The sequence below is a fragment of the Pelodiscus sinensis genome, chromosome 1, assembly GCF_052426305.1.
Source record: "Pelodiscus sinensis isolate ZL-2025 chromosome 1, ASM5242630v1, whole genome shotgun sequence".
In the NCBI taxonomy this organism is placed as follows: Eukaryota; Metazoa; Chordata; order Testudines; family Trionychidae; genus Pelodiscus; species Pelodiscus sinensis.
The window spans coordinates 222,373,705-222,388,731 of NC_143052.1; the positions used below are offsets into that span (position 1 = coordinate 222,373,705).

A 15,027-nucleotide genomic window follows, 5' to 3' on the forward strand; every position below is an offset into this window, starting at 1 on the left:
AGTAAATCTAAGGAAGTAAAGCCAAATTTCAGAGAGTTGGATGCTTAATTGCCTTAAATTCAGCCTGTATCCCATTATAGGTATATCACCAGTATCCAGTTCTAAAGGAGATTTACAGAGCATTTTGCTCAATAAATATTATCAGTTCTCATTGCCAAGAGCCACTTTTCAAGCATGTTTACATAAAAAAGATAAGTGAAATAACTTCTTTTGCTGAGAGTAACAAGCTTTTGGGCTAAACAGAGCTCTTCTTCAATGTTGTTCATCTTGAAAGCTTGTCTCTTTCACTGAGGGTATGTCTACACTACAAAGTTAATTCGAACTAACGGACGTTAGTTCGAATTAACTTTGATAGGCGCTACAGTAGCGCTCCGCTAGTTCGAACTTAATTCGAACTAGCGGAGCGCTTAGTTCAAACTAGGTAAACCTCATTGCACGAGGACTAAGCCTAGTTCGAAGTTACTAGTTCAAATTAAGGGGTGTGTAGCCCCTTAATTCGAACTAGTGGGAGGCTAGCCCTCCCCAGCTTTCCCTGGTGGTAACTCTGGCCAACACCAGGGAAACTCTATTGCCCCCTTCCCGGCCCCGGACCTCTTAAAGGGGCACGGGCTGGTTACGGTGCCCGTGCCAGGTGCAAGCCTGCCAGCACCCAGGTAGCAGACCCTGCACCTGGCACGGCTCGAGCCAGCCACCCGATGCCCCCCAGCCCTTCCCCTCTTCCTGGGACCAGGCTGGCGGCTCCTGGGAGCTTGCCCAGGACCGCAAGAGGTGGGCACCCGCCTGGTCCAGTGCGGACATCGTGGACCTCGTCCATGACCTCCGCACTAGGCACAGGAAAGTGGCCGTCTAGGGCAGGAGAGCTGCCAGCCTGGCCACCCAGGAGCAGGTGTGCATGAAAATCAAGGTGGACCACTGAGACCACCGACCCTGAGCCCTGAGCTTACAATGGCCGTACTGGGTCAGACCAAAGGTCCATCTAGCCCAGTAGCCTGTCTGCCGACAGCGGCCAACCCTAGGGACCCTGGAGGGGATGGACCGAAGACAGTGATCAAGCCATTTGTCTTGTGCCATCCCTCTCCAGCCTTCCACAAACTTTGGGAAGGGACACCACTCCTATCCCCTGGCTAATACCACTCCATGGACCCAACCTCCATGACTTTATCTCACTTCTCTTTAAACTCTGTTCTAGTTCTAGCCTTCACAGCCTCCTGCAGCAAGGAGTTCCACAGGTTGACTCTTTGCTTTGTGAAGAACAACTTTCTGTTACTAGTTTGAAGCCTGCTACCCATTCCTTTCCTTTGGTGTCCTCTAGTCCTTCTATTATGGGAACTAATGAAGAACTTTTCTGTATGCACCCTCTCCACCCCACTCATGCTTTTATAGACCTCTATCCTATCCCCCCTCAGTCTCCTCTTTTCTAAACTGAAAAGTCCCAGTCTCTTTAGCCTCTCTTCATATGGGACCTGTTCCAAACCTCTGATCATTTTAGTTGCCCTCCCCTCTCCCAGCCTCTCTCTTCCCCTCTCCCATCTCCTTTTCCCAGTCTCCCTGAGTTTTGTTCAATAAAGAGAGATTCTATTTTTGACCACACGTTTTCTTTATTTTGTACATCAGGAAGGGGGGCTAGGGAAGGGTAAGTGGAAGGATGTGAGGGAGGAATGGGGTATGAGCCCCCGATGGGGAGGACTGGGCTGGCTCTGTGGGCTTCTGGGGGTGGAAGCTCTCCTGCAGCTCCCCAATTGCCCCCTCTCCCCAGATGGCAGCCTGCGGCAAGTGCAGCCGGTATGATGGCCGAGTGCTGTGATGTGCCCCGTGTGGGCACTCTGGGCACTCCAAGCCAGGACTGCTTTGCAAGCGGGGCATCCCTGAGAACTGTCTGTCTGGGGTGGGGGTCGGGTCCCTTTAAGCACAGCCCTCGGCTAGCCTGAGGCAGCAGCTCTACGCTCTAAGTCCTCATCTGATGCCCTGACGGCACTGCTTCCGGCCATCCTTAAGCCCGGTTCAGGGTCCACTTAATGTGGACATGCTAGTTTGAATTAGCAAAACACTAATTCGAACTAGTTTTTTAGTCTGGATCCGTTAGTTCGAATTAGCGCTGTAGTGTAGACATATCCTGACAGATGTTGGTTTAGTCGGTGATATTATCTCACCTACCTTGAGTTTCTAACATCATGGGACCAACCCAGCTGCAACAACACTGAAAACAACTTTTCAAGGATAACAAACCAAATTTCACTTATCATGCCATATATTGGAGCATGTCTCCTAATCTTGAAAATCTTTTTGGTTTCACCGTATCAGCTAGATAATCAACTACAGAAAACAAAGGATTTGATCTACAGCCCAGTACAATAAGGTAACTAATGTTAGTAGAAGGACCCTAAGGCTTTGTCTACAGTGCAGAACTATTTCGGGATACTTCCAGTGTCCTGAAAAACTATTCTACGTCTTGACAGCATGCTCCTTATTTTGAAATATCTTTCAAAATAATGGGCATGCTCTTGTGAAGTTCCTGTAAACCTCATTCCACAAGGATTAAGGGGCATTTCGGAATAGTGGTTTATTTTGGAATTACAAATAAGCTATTCTGAAATACACTCAAAATAAGCTACACAATTTGTGTAGCTCAAATTGTGTAGCTTATTTCGAGCTAAGGATGCAGTGTAGATGCACCCTAAGAGGTTTCTTCACACTTAGGAACATATTACCTCATCATTCCACATTTTTTGTCTGTTTCCTTCTTGTGCAACATACAACATGAATACTTCTTTCTGAAGTGATAGATATGTAGGGATCATCTTGTTCAAGGCCCTTATTCCCAAGAATGGACAGACCAAGATAGGGAGAACAGGATATGCATATGTAAACCAAAACACAAGCTATGGGTCCAGTTTTTGTTTACCCTTCTTTGTATTAATTTACAACCTGCTTATAATAAGTTGCAATGAAGTCACACTATAGAAGTGTGTGTGAAGAATAAAATTATCAATTTTTGGTGATTCATTTTTCTTCAATGAAGGAAAAGAACAAGTGAATAATCTGGTTAAGGAAAGGAACAATGTACTAAAACTTATTTGATTATGAACATAAAGCAATTGGAGATTTAGTTGAAACTTAACTGCAAACAAGGCAGAACCTTCAAATTTATATTTTACCTAATTATTTTATGTAATAAACCAAACCTGAGTCTCTTCTCCATTCTTTGCAATGTACTGTTTATTCAATAGCAGCTTCTTGATCATTAGCATTTTTACTTTCCATTCAATCACTGTAATGAAACATATCATATTTCAAAATCAGATGTAAATATTATCCTCTAAATTGGAATCTGCAAGTATCAGGTATTGAAAGTGCTAATTCAATGATTGGATTAAATACTACTCTTTTCTATATTGAAGATGCCCGAGGAATATTCAAATTCTGTTCCTAAATTCTGGCATATTTTAGTAAGCTGTTTCAGTATACCAAAGGCACATTTTTTTCAATGTAGTACCCATCTCTGTAGGTTATACAATACACTGTATTTGTGCATTTGTGTGTATTTAACTCCCGTATGAAAATATAGCACCCAAAATTTTATACAAAACTACAGCAACCATATAATGCCTATTAGAATATGAAAGTATCAACATTTCTTGCTTGTAGGATTATAGAATCAGAGAACCATAGGACTGGAAGGAACCTTGAGAGCTCATCTGGTCCAGTCCCCGACATTCATGGCAGGACTAAACATTCAATACTTTTATTAAATTAAATCTAGGTATAAATACAGTAGGAATTTGAAGGAAGAGAATATAAAACTATAAAACATTCTTACATTAAAATAGCTTTTAAAATATTATTATTTCACTCCGTTGGGGCAATGAAACACGAATGGTTAGTTTCTAGTCAGTTTCACTTTCTGACTCTGAAACATCATTAGCATAATGCTTCAGTGTTTAGGTTGCACTGTACTGAATCAAGTCATTTTCTGATGGTGTTGTGTGTTACAGAAGAACAGACCTCGCCAATTGGGAAAATCCAGAAGGGACTAGCTGATCCTCTTCCACCCTTTCAAAGAAGGAAACCGACTCGTCTTCTTGAAATTGGAGCTCCTTTCTATCAGGACAATCAACTTCAGGTCAAAGTCTACTGGAAGAAGACAGAAGGTTTGTTGAAAGTTCTCTCTTTAAGCAGGGACTACAATTAATCCTTCTATCTCAGAGATGGGGAAGCTCCAGCACTGATATATTTTTAGTGAACCCTATCAATCATCTCTGCCCCCAAAATTTCCTACTAGAGCTCTGTTGCAGTATATAAGGAAGGACTTTAGGGTACAGTTGGAGGGAGGTAATATGTTGTGAAAGGAAGTGATTACAAGGCTCTAGTGACCAAAACTTGCGGTTAATAATAGCCAGGGAATTGAAGTACAAGTGTGGAACATCTATACTCAGGGCCAACTGGAACCTATACTTTTAAAGCAGGAGGGCAATGCCCTTTGTTTAACACAAGCATAATTTGAGACCAAGAGGCTGCATTGTTCCCTTGAACTGTTAGCTTTAAGCACCGATGGAGTGGCACCATGTAATTCACTTCCCCACTGTGAGGTAAAGCACTTTCCAGCAGCACCAGCCTTTTCCCAGTATGTGTGTGCAGGTGGTGAGGTGGGAATTGAGTGGGCCTTAGCTGCCCCCCACCAAAAGTTCTGTCTCTTCCTCCATTCCTCTTTTTCCTCCACCCCACAAGGCTCCAACCTCTGGCAAAGCTGGAAGCCAGATTTGGGCACTATTAAGAGCTGCTCAGGGATCCTGAGCTGCTGTGGGAAGCACTGGACCTTGTTCCATCCCTGGGTGGGATGCCCAGGGCAGGTGGAAGGTATAGGGCTCTCCAGGTGGCTCTTACCACTGCTCAGCTCTGACTTCTGACCTGGCTAGGGGGCAGGGCCTCAGGGGGAAGAAGATGATCAGGGGGTAGAACCTTGGAGATGGGCCCTCCTTTTCTACTGAGGGTCTGGTACTCCTTCCTTTATTCCCTACTTTAAGGGCTTGGGGAGGATTACACACACTCCCCTTAAAATACCCTCTGTAAGACTGTGGGGTGGGAGAGGGAGGAGAGTGTGTGGAATTTGTCCTTATTCAAAACTCCCATTGAAGTAGGCAGTAGTTTAGGTGAGTGAGGCCAAAGAGCCTCAATTTGCATGTGGCATTCCCACTGAGGTCTGTTGAACCTCTCTGTAGAATTGGGCCTAATATCAGGATTATAAGACAGGAAATTGAGGAGATGAATGTAAATGGAAAGACAATAGGACTTCCTGGCTGCCCTGCCTCTGTCCATTTCTTGGCCTGCCTCCACCTAAATGTGGGGTTGTGCTGATTGCCAGCAGCATCAATGCACCAGAATCCAACACAGTATCTTCCAGCATAGGCCCCGAAGTAAACATGGATGAAGAATTTATCCTCATAGCAGAAAAAGAAAATCTTCACACTGGGCTGGTTTCATGTGTTTTATGATCCCTGGCTTTTCAGTAAATATCGTGCCTAACAACTTTTTTTAATGTTTTCATTGTTCCTAATAGACAAATACCATAAAATTTAAGTGTCTAATTAGACTTGGAAGCCAAAAAAGGGATTAGTCTTCACTGCCTTCCAGAATCAAGTAGGGATTGTTACACATTGTTTCACTTTAGTACAATAGTCAATATCCCAACACGGTTACTTGAATACATGCTAACAATGTTAGTGGTTTTGCCTTGTAGCTATCTATAAATGTGCCTCTCAAGTTAATATGCACATAAAAATACATTACAATAAGTATCAGGTTTGAAGTTAAATCCTGCCAAAGGAATGATCCCATTTTTCTCTTGACTTTTGCAAGTGATTTTCAGAACACTGAAGATTCTTCTGTTCATCGTTATCTCCTCACATTTGGGGTATTTCAAATCTTGGCACTTATTTCTCCAGGACAGTTCAAAGATCTTTTCTTCTCTGTGCCCATGATTAAAATCTTCATAATCTCCTGTCCCTGCTATGTCAGCCTACTCTTCTCTGGCTGAACAATATTCAATGCCACCATTCAGGTTCATTCAACATGCAATGGTTACAATCATTCTCCTGACCATGATCATGGCTCCCGATTCTTTACCACAGCAGATTCAAGTTGATGGTGTGTCAGTGATGTCTAAGGATTTCTCTCTTAGTATTTAAAAGAAATAATTAATGATTTTATATTGCCCACCACAAGATTATATAACCGTATGTGCTTATATTCCTGTTACTCTTGTCTTTGCTCTGATAATTATAACTGCTCATTGTTTTTTAAGATTAGACTGAAAGTTCATTGGGGCAGGGAGTCAGATAGCTTTGCAGTTACACAGAGCCCACTACTACTTTCAAACACATAAAAATGAAATGCATTGTAAAAGCTATACTCACTCCTATGCCTCAAAGACATTAAATGGAACATATGGTGGGATGAAAAGTTAAAGTAAGTATAGATCTGTGGTTTTCCACTCCTTCTGAAAACTCTAACCTATTTTTGTGTGCATGTGGGTTTTTTTAAAATATTTTAAATATAACATTTCATTTTAATTAAGTAGCATAACAAATTCAGTAAAAATAGGGACCTCCAGGGCTGGATTAAGGGGGGGGGGCTAGCTAGGCAGCTGCCCAGGGTGCCAGCCTATGGGGGGTGCCTGATGGTAGCTGTAAGGAGCATCGCATGACCGGCCATGCGGCACCCCTTAGAGCTGCCATCAGGTGCCACACGCCCAATAGCAGCTGAAAGGTGCACAGCACGCTGGGGGCGGGGCCACGCATGCGTTGTGCACCCGCTGCCCGGAGCGCAGGAATGGCTCAAGCCGGCACTGGGGGCCTCATATCTTTTAAACAAGAATCTGGATCTCAGTACCAATGTCTTGCACAGATAACAGTTAAGAAAACAATTTGCCACCACTGTTGCAAGTGGTTGTGTTATTCTTCACTTATTGTCATCTTTTGAAACAAAAGACAGTTAAACTGATGTAAAATGTGAAATATTGGTATAAATAGTCATTTTAACTGTGAGAAACCATTTATTGTTAATAAATAATTACATGAAATTTTTTCTCAATAAAACATTAATGAAACGTTGTTCATGTACTATAATAATAATCATTATGAAATTGTTTTTGTATATGTGGTTGCAATGAGCTTGATCATTTTGTGTAGATGCAGGAAAACCACAGCTTTGGACAGGTGAAGTTTCTTTGGATTTCTGTCTGGAAACTGGGTTTATTCTTCAACCATGGACCTATCTATCCAAGAGTTTCTGCTGCTGCCCATTCCTGCAATATCTGAGTAAACATTTATGTAAAATAACTTGATGACAGTGGAGTCACTGGTAGTTTTGAGTATCTGGCTCTTCTCCCCTTTTAGGATTGTTTTTGTTGTTGTTTGTTTTAGCTGATTTGTTTGTTTAAGGTATTTCTGTTTTGTCTTTGAATTTTGGATTTGTGGTGGTTGGAAGTGCTAGATAGGAGTGCCAGTGATGAGAATATTGAATAGCAGGGGTTTTCAGCCTTCAGCCCATGATTTACTACAGGCACAAGCACAAAGAGACTCTCACTCACTGCAAAAATTTGGAGGATTTCAAGGAAATGCAGTGATGCAGTTGCAGCCATCTCCACAGTCCCAAAACCACTATAACACTGCACAGGAAACCCCTGTCCCTCTGTGGCATTTTCAGATGAGTCTCTGGGGGCCAAAGGAAGAGACGAATGATGTCATAAAGACTATATAGACTCCTTCCATAATTCTCAGATGGGAATCCACAGACTTTTTCCTATCCCAGGAAGTGAAGGAGATAATACAATACATTATTTTACAAGTGTTTGGCTTTATTATATCCTCCAATGTATATTTCTGTTTATGCATGAGTGGACTTTCAGAGTACACTTTCATAGTCTTGATATATACATATATGCCAACAAATGCTACAGGTTGAAAGACAAAATTAATTTCTCTAGTCTTGATCTTCTCTTTTTTTAGAGGCTGGATTCCGAATGTCCCATTAATGTCACTTAGGGCATGCAAGCAATGTTGGTCTTGACCTTCTGTGTTAAAATAAATCAATGTTCGCAATATTATTCAGGCTGAACATCTTTTTATGATGATAATTATACATGCACTTTAAGATGTGTGTTAACAGGAATAACACCGCACCTCAAGTTGTGCAAAGCACTTAGCAAACCCACATCATTTTGCCCAGTGTAATTATCACAAAAGTATACAGTAATTTGACAAATACAGTGGTTTCTAGTTCAGAAGAAAAACATGCCTTGCATTTGCTCTGTTGGACATGGGGCTGGGATTAGAGAAATACTGTACATTTAAGCAGCATGAATTAAACTTTTGTCAATGAAAGGAAGAACTTGCTTGTGGCTGGATTTTCTGGCCATCTTGACTGTGTGAAATTAGAAATTATGTGCTATTTATGTAATGAAGTGGAACCAAGTCAAACAAATCACTTTTAACTCTGTGGCGCTAGGAACTACAATGTCATGGAGTAGTCTGTTGCCAGGAACGGATGCGCTCTAAATCTCTAGCCTAAAAGAATTAGCTGCTTATGACAATTACAATCCTAAAAAACTTGTGTGCAGTAATTAAGACTGAAACTGTAAAAATAAAAGGTTTCTCACATTTTCCTTGCTTCACAGGAGTTTGCTGACTTGGAAGCTAGGGTTTTGGACTTTGGTTGAGACTCATTCAAATTCCTCCAATATGAAATACCCTCAGGGATTTTAGATGAGATATTTCCCATGGAAAAAAAAAGAGGAACTATATTCTCTATAGATCAGTGGTTTTCAAACTTTTTGTATTTGCAACCCCTTTCACAAAGCATGCCTCTAAGCAGCTGCTTCTACATTAAAAATGGGATGGGATAATTTAATTTAATTTATTGGGAACTAGGAATTGTCATCCCCATAGAGCAGTTAGCTCGTGACCCCTGTGTAACCACCTTGTGACCCCAGTTTACAAGCCCGTCTGAGAACCCTGCTATACATGTACTAGGATAATTCTCATCACTTAGGGTATGTCTACACTAGCCCCCTAGTTTGAACTAGGGAGGCTAATATAGGCATTCGAAGTTGCAAATGAAGCACTGGATTAAAATATCCCAGGCTTTATTTGCATCTTCCCGCTGGGCGCCATTTTTAAATCCCCCTAGTCCAAACTAACTGCCCGCGGCTACACGTGGCAGTCAAACGTTAACTTGAACTAAGTCGTTAGTTTGAGTTAACTGTTACACCTCATGGACTAAGGACTTAGTTCGAGTTAACGTTTGACTGTCGCGTATAGCCGTGGGCAGTTAGTTCGGACTAGGGGGATTTAAAAATGGCGCCCGGATAGGAAGATGCAAATAAAGCCCAGGATATTTAAATCCTGGGCTTCATTTGCAACTTCGAATGCCTACATTAGCCTCCCTAGTTCGAATTAGGGGGCTAGTGTAGACATACCCTTACTGTAGTAATTCTCATCAGTGAGGGTAGCATAGGGTAATTCAGTAGAATTAATTCCTTCCAATGCAAATTGTCACTGTACTGTATTCTAAACCCATAGTTGCAACACAGTTGAGGTTGTGGTCTCTCTTAGTTAGGGATAAGACAGCAATTGTTATGTAGGCAAACTCCATTCAATCAGTATTATGCCTGAGTCATGACTTTAGCATTTGGCCCAAATTAAACATAATTTTATCGAGTTCATCAGTATTTTCACTTAGTGCTGAATTGTTTACCCTTTGCTTTTGTTTCAAAGTGTAGATGTTTAAAAAACATATGTACTTGGCTTCAGATTTGATTCCTTACTTTAATACTTACCAGAAATTCAAAAAACTAATATCTCAAACAGGGGTTGAAGCAAGAAGGGACATAGAATCTATCCCGCACTGTCAGATAAAACAACTGAAAAGAAATAATCAATTAAATGACAGAAGAATAAAACACAGGGCACAGCAATGCAAAGCAAATAGAAAGCTGCCACAAAAGCTGTTATAGCCAGATCACAGGAAAGCAAAACTAGGTTTTTTTAGTACAAGAGGATATGACTGTTTGTGCAGACAGTTTCTCACGAGACATTTTCATCCTGCAGGATTAAGAATAATGTGAATCCTTCCTAGTATGATATCTAACTTGGCCAGTTACTAATGTATCATGTTATCTCATTATGCTTCCACAAACAATTACACAGGTTCACTTAAAGATATCACATTGGTCCAGATACTTCCCTCCAACAGGAAAAGATCCCAGTGAAATACAGGAAAGTTTGGCCGATGTTTGGACTTATAGTTTACTTACTTATTTATGTGAACAATATCTTCATTCATAATTCCCTGCGCATCCACTTGAAGGGCATGCTTAACCTTATTTTCTTAAGGTAGGCCAGCCCTGTGTCATGAAAACAGGCTTAAATAATCAGAGTTTTTTCATGACAGCAGGCTTGCAACAGTCTGCATACACAAGACAACACTAACACATACTGAGAAGCAAAATGCAGGACAATGTAGCACTTTAAAGACTAACAAGATGGTTTATTAGATGATGAGCTTTCGTGGGCCAGACCCACTTCCTCAGATCAAATAGTGGAAGAAAGTAGTCACAACCATATATACCAAAGGATACAATTAAAAAAAATGAACAAATATGAAAAGGACAAATCACATTGCAGAACAGAAGGGGGATGCGGGGGGGGGGGGGGGGGGGGGAAGGGGGAGGAAGGAAGGTAAGTGTCTGTGAATTGCTGATATTAAAGGTAGGGAGAGTGGGATGTTTGTGAGTTAATGGTATTACAGGTGATAATTGGGGAAACTGTCTTGGTAATGGGTGAGAAAGTTCAAAGTCTTGTTAAGTCCTTGTTGACAAGTGTCGAATTTTAACATGAATGACAGTTCAGAGGATTCCCTTTCAAGTGCAGATGTAAAAGGTCATACTGAGATGCAGACTTGGATAACTTTAGTCATTTTCTAAGCAGACACTTGAAAGTCTGTGTCATAAATTCACTCACTCTGCACTGTTGCATCTCTTACAAATAATGTTCTGATCTGGCTTCATGTGAAAGGCATTCATGCACTATATGAGTACCTATGAGAAATAGAACACAATTTCAATTTGGCAGTTTGCTTGGGGTATAATCCTGTTTAGCAAACTAATTGATTATTTTATACTCATTAAAGTATAGAATTGGTACTCTAAGCATATAAGAAAGTATAATGTATCGAAGCAGGTGAGTGCTACTTCTGATTTTCCACTTTTAATAGCACCTCATAGTGCTGTGGCACTGGTGCACTGTCACTTCATTTTCTCCTTACAACAAATTCTCGGTTTCTAAGACCAGTAATAATAATCAACAATGGATAAGTTCTTAATAAAGTTACTCAGAGAAAAAGAAGAAAAGAGTGATGGACTGAGTTCAACCACGAGCTTGCAAACTGAAGAGAAAAATGTGGCAAATTTACAAGATAAGAAAAGAAATTTTCAGGAATCCTGCCTGTCAAGTTTTAAAGTAGTTAGACTACAAGAGTGAATTAGAGCTTTTTGTTCAGTCTGCAAAAACTATTCCGAAAAGACAATCTTAATATTTTCTGTGAAGGCCAAACCAATGTTTATTGCATCTAGATTACAAGATTGGAGACATGCAATACATGGTTTTATATCACACAAAAATTCTCCTGTCCCAAGGAAGTGGTAATGAAGTCTGCCACTCTGCAATTGCAAGTAAATGTTTCTGAATTTCTTGGTCCATCAGGTACAGAAAGGAATCACAATCAGCTAAGAATGCGCTGCACAAAATTTTTGCCAAATGTTCAGTCCCTAGTTCAACAAGAAATAGCATTACATGGACATAATAAGAGTGATTCAAATCTGATGCAGCTTTTGTTGCTACACAATACAGATTCAGAGGAACTAAATAGCCTTGTACAAAATACACGTGGTTATTACATGAGGTTATTAATGAAATAATCAAAGTGATGGCAATGATAGCTTTTTAGGCTTTTAAGTGTATGTCATTGTAATGGATGAAATTATCTGTCAAGAAATGAACAAGTAAGTTTTTCTTTAAGGTTCTTTTCTAGTGAAGACTGGGAGATTTACGAGTTTATTGGGTTTTACAAAACTGACATTCATGTTCACAGTCAAATTGGAGAAGCATATAGCTGATGCAATAAATGGCTCGGATCAGGATGGCATCCCAATACATGAAGCTTTATAAGGTGGCATTAAAACCGAGAGGCTTTCTATTCATTTAGAAACGTGGCGTGATATTTGGCGAACCAAGTAAAGCCACAGAAGGCTTGAGTGACATGTTGCCAGAAGTTACAGTTCTCCTGAAATTGCTCTGTGCAATTCCAACTGCAACCTGTACCACTGAGCAATCATTCTGATGCTGGCATACACTGAAAAAATTATGTGAATGACAGTGAGCTAAGAACTATATCACTTGGCATGTCAGACCATTCATAAGAACTCTACCTCTGACTGGGACATTGCAAGACCCCTGGATGACTTCATTTCAAGAACTGAACAAACACAAAAAGTGTTTCTGCCTCCTGAAGGGTAAGTGCTCAATTGCATTTCTTCTGAAATTTAAGTGCTTTATTCATGTGCTTTATAATATTAGTGTACATGTGGGAATTTAATTTTTGTCATGTGCAAGTGTCGTATGGTTCAATTTATTTTAGATCCAAGGGAAACCAGGACTCTCCAGGGAGACTTAACCACTTTTTTATTTATTATAAGCTTTAAGCAGTTAATAGAGTTGTTTAAATTTTACAAGTCTTAAAAACAATAACTATACAATTTAAATCTTAAATACTATAAATTCTAAAGCAATTAATACAGCACAAAGCAATGCAAAAGCAATTAATAGAAGAGCTACAATAATACAATAATAAAGCCTCATTCACTTACGCTTCACCCATATGCTACCTATAGTACCAGGCAGAAGGTTGTGGTTCCTTTGATTTCCACACATCAGAACTCCATGCACTGGGGTCTCCAGTGTGAAGGGACTAGTTACCTCTAGTGACAACAAGCAGGAGCTGTGGGTTAATCCTGCTTATTTCCTCTCGTTGAGTCTTCTTACTAAGCCCGTTTTATAGCAAAGCGAGACTCGGTCATCCTAATAATATTTGCCAATTGATTACTTATTGCATAAGATACCTAAAATGACAAATGCCCTATTTGGGGTACCTTCTGCTACTCAGGATATTGCAAAAAACTATAATTAACAGTTTTATGGCTGCATCTATAATTTTTGCTTATCAGAAACAAAGTACCAGTACAAGGTTGATTGTTGTATGTTTTTGACCTGGTCTTGCTGTATCGCTTAATCTGAATTGTTATGCAAAATGTTTCCTGCCTCTCAAACCTTGGCAGTGTGCTTATGTGCACCAGACTTGAGACAGGACTGGGTTTTGCTTTTTAGGGATCCACACTGTGGTCAAGGCAGGGCCATCCAGGTTCCCCTAACAGCAAGTTAAATTATTTTGGTATACACTTGTAAGCTATATATGATTATATACCACATTTATATGCAGTGGAGAATAATTTAATTTATTCACTTGTTATTAATTTTATTTATTGCTTTCATTCTTTATATTTATGAGTCTATAATTACCATTCATTACTGTATATCATATAATTCATTTCATGGTCTGTCTTTGATACTGCTTTAAATATGAACACTCCTAGTTATTTTGCACTTAAATTCTGGTTTAATTTAAGTGGAGTGTTTGAGCAGTCAGTACAGTGTTTTACCTGAAAACAATTAGAAGAACATCACAAAAGAAGGGGCTACATTTTGTTTTAATTTTAGAAACTATTTGCTTTTGAGGGTTATTTATCCAAGAGTGCCTGGTTGTTTCTATATTCAAAAGAGCCATGTCATTATCATGTATAGACAGGACCAATGTACTCAAACTCAGCGTGTCATCCATAAGAAGTTTTAATAAAGTTGACATTCTTAGTTAAATATTTTTGACTGCGATGGTGATTTTGTGCAATATAGAGAAACTTTTCAACTGACTTTTTTTACACTATTTTTTAAAAATATATCACCTTACAAGGCAAGTGTGAAGGGCAGGACTTAGATCCATTCTGGGCTCCTCTAGAAATTATGTAAGTCTGATGCCAATGCCTATAGAATAAGTGTGTGTGTGTGTATAACCCCTCCATTACCACTGAACAGAGCAGGGGGAAGGAAACGGGGAGGAAGAGGAGTGGGGTTGCCTCCTGCTACAGAGATCACGGGGACCAGCTCTGTATGAATTCCCCATACTGAACAATTTGTCTCCCAATTGGCTTACATGGTTCCGTTGGTTCCTTACCACTGCTAAGCAATCCTACCTTTTCCAGGAGGAGCTAATGTGATGATGGGGAAATTAATGCTCATTTACCAGCATTAATCTCAGTGGGAAATTGCTAGGAGTAGGGGCAGCCTTTGAACCCGCCTCCCCCTCTGCATCCCTTCCACCCTGCCAAAGCAGAGACACATGGAACAGCCAGCTATTTTAAACAACCTGGGACTGCAGCAGACAGGCAGGGAACCTGCCTCAGATACCTACAGGGCTGCTGGCTGGGAGCCATCTATGTAATCACCTCTCAGCCAGAGTCTGCTTCTGGTACCCCAGCCCTTCTCTACCTACAACAGCCTGCCCCGGGCCACCACCCTCTCCTGCCTCAGGTCACCATTCAAACCCTCTGTACCCCCTGTCCACCTCCTCCAGGTCACAACTCCCTCCCAGACCCTGCACCCCCACCTACACTACTTCTCCAGACCAGAATCCTCTCCCGCACTCATACCTCCTCCTGGACCCTCCACTTTAAGCCCCTGCTACAGATCATAACCAGTCCTTCACCCAAACTTCCTCTCAGACCTCAGACCTTCTCTTGCACCCCAGTCTCCTACCTCAAGCTCCCTTCTGCACCCAGCCTCCATGCCAGACCCCACAGCCTCTCAATAGAAGTGCAGCCCTTGACCACTTACCAAAATCTTGGAGTGGCCCATTACAAATTGT

At 40.9% G+C, this 15,027-nt stretch overlaps 1 protein-coding gene across 2 annotated transcripts in view; it reads left to right on the plus strand.

The window, feature by feature from the left end:
* Nucleotides 1–15,027, plus strand: part of ANOS1 (anosmin 1) — a 197,460-nt gene that overhangs the window by 151,967 nt on the left and 30,466 nt on the right. For both annotated transcript variants that reach the window (XM_075915284.2, XM_075915293.2), the window contains exon 9: nucleotides 3,993–4,148. In XM_075915284.2, the coding sequence (XP_075771399.2) occupies nucleotides 3,993–4,148 (156 nt within the window). The remainder of the gene's footprint in view (nucleotides 1–3,992; nucleotides 4,149–15,027) is intronic.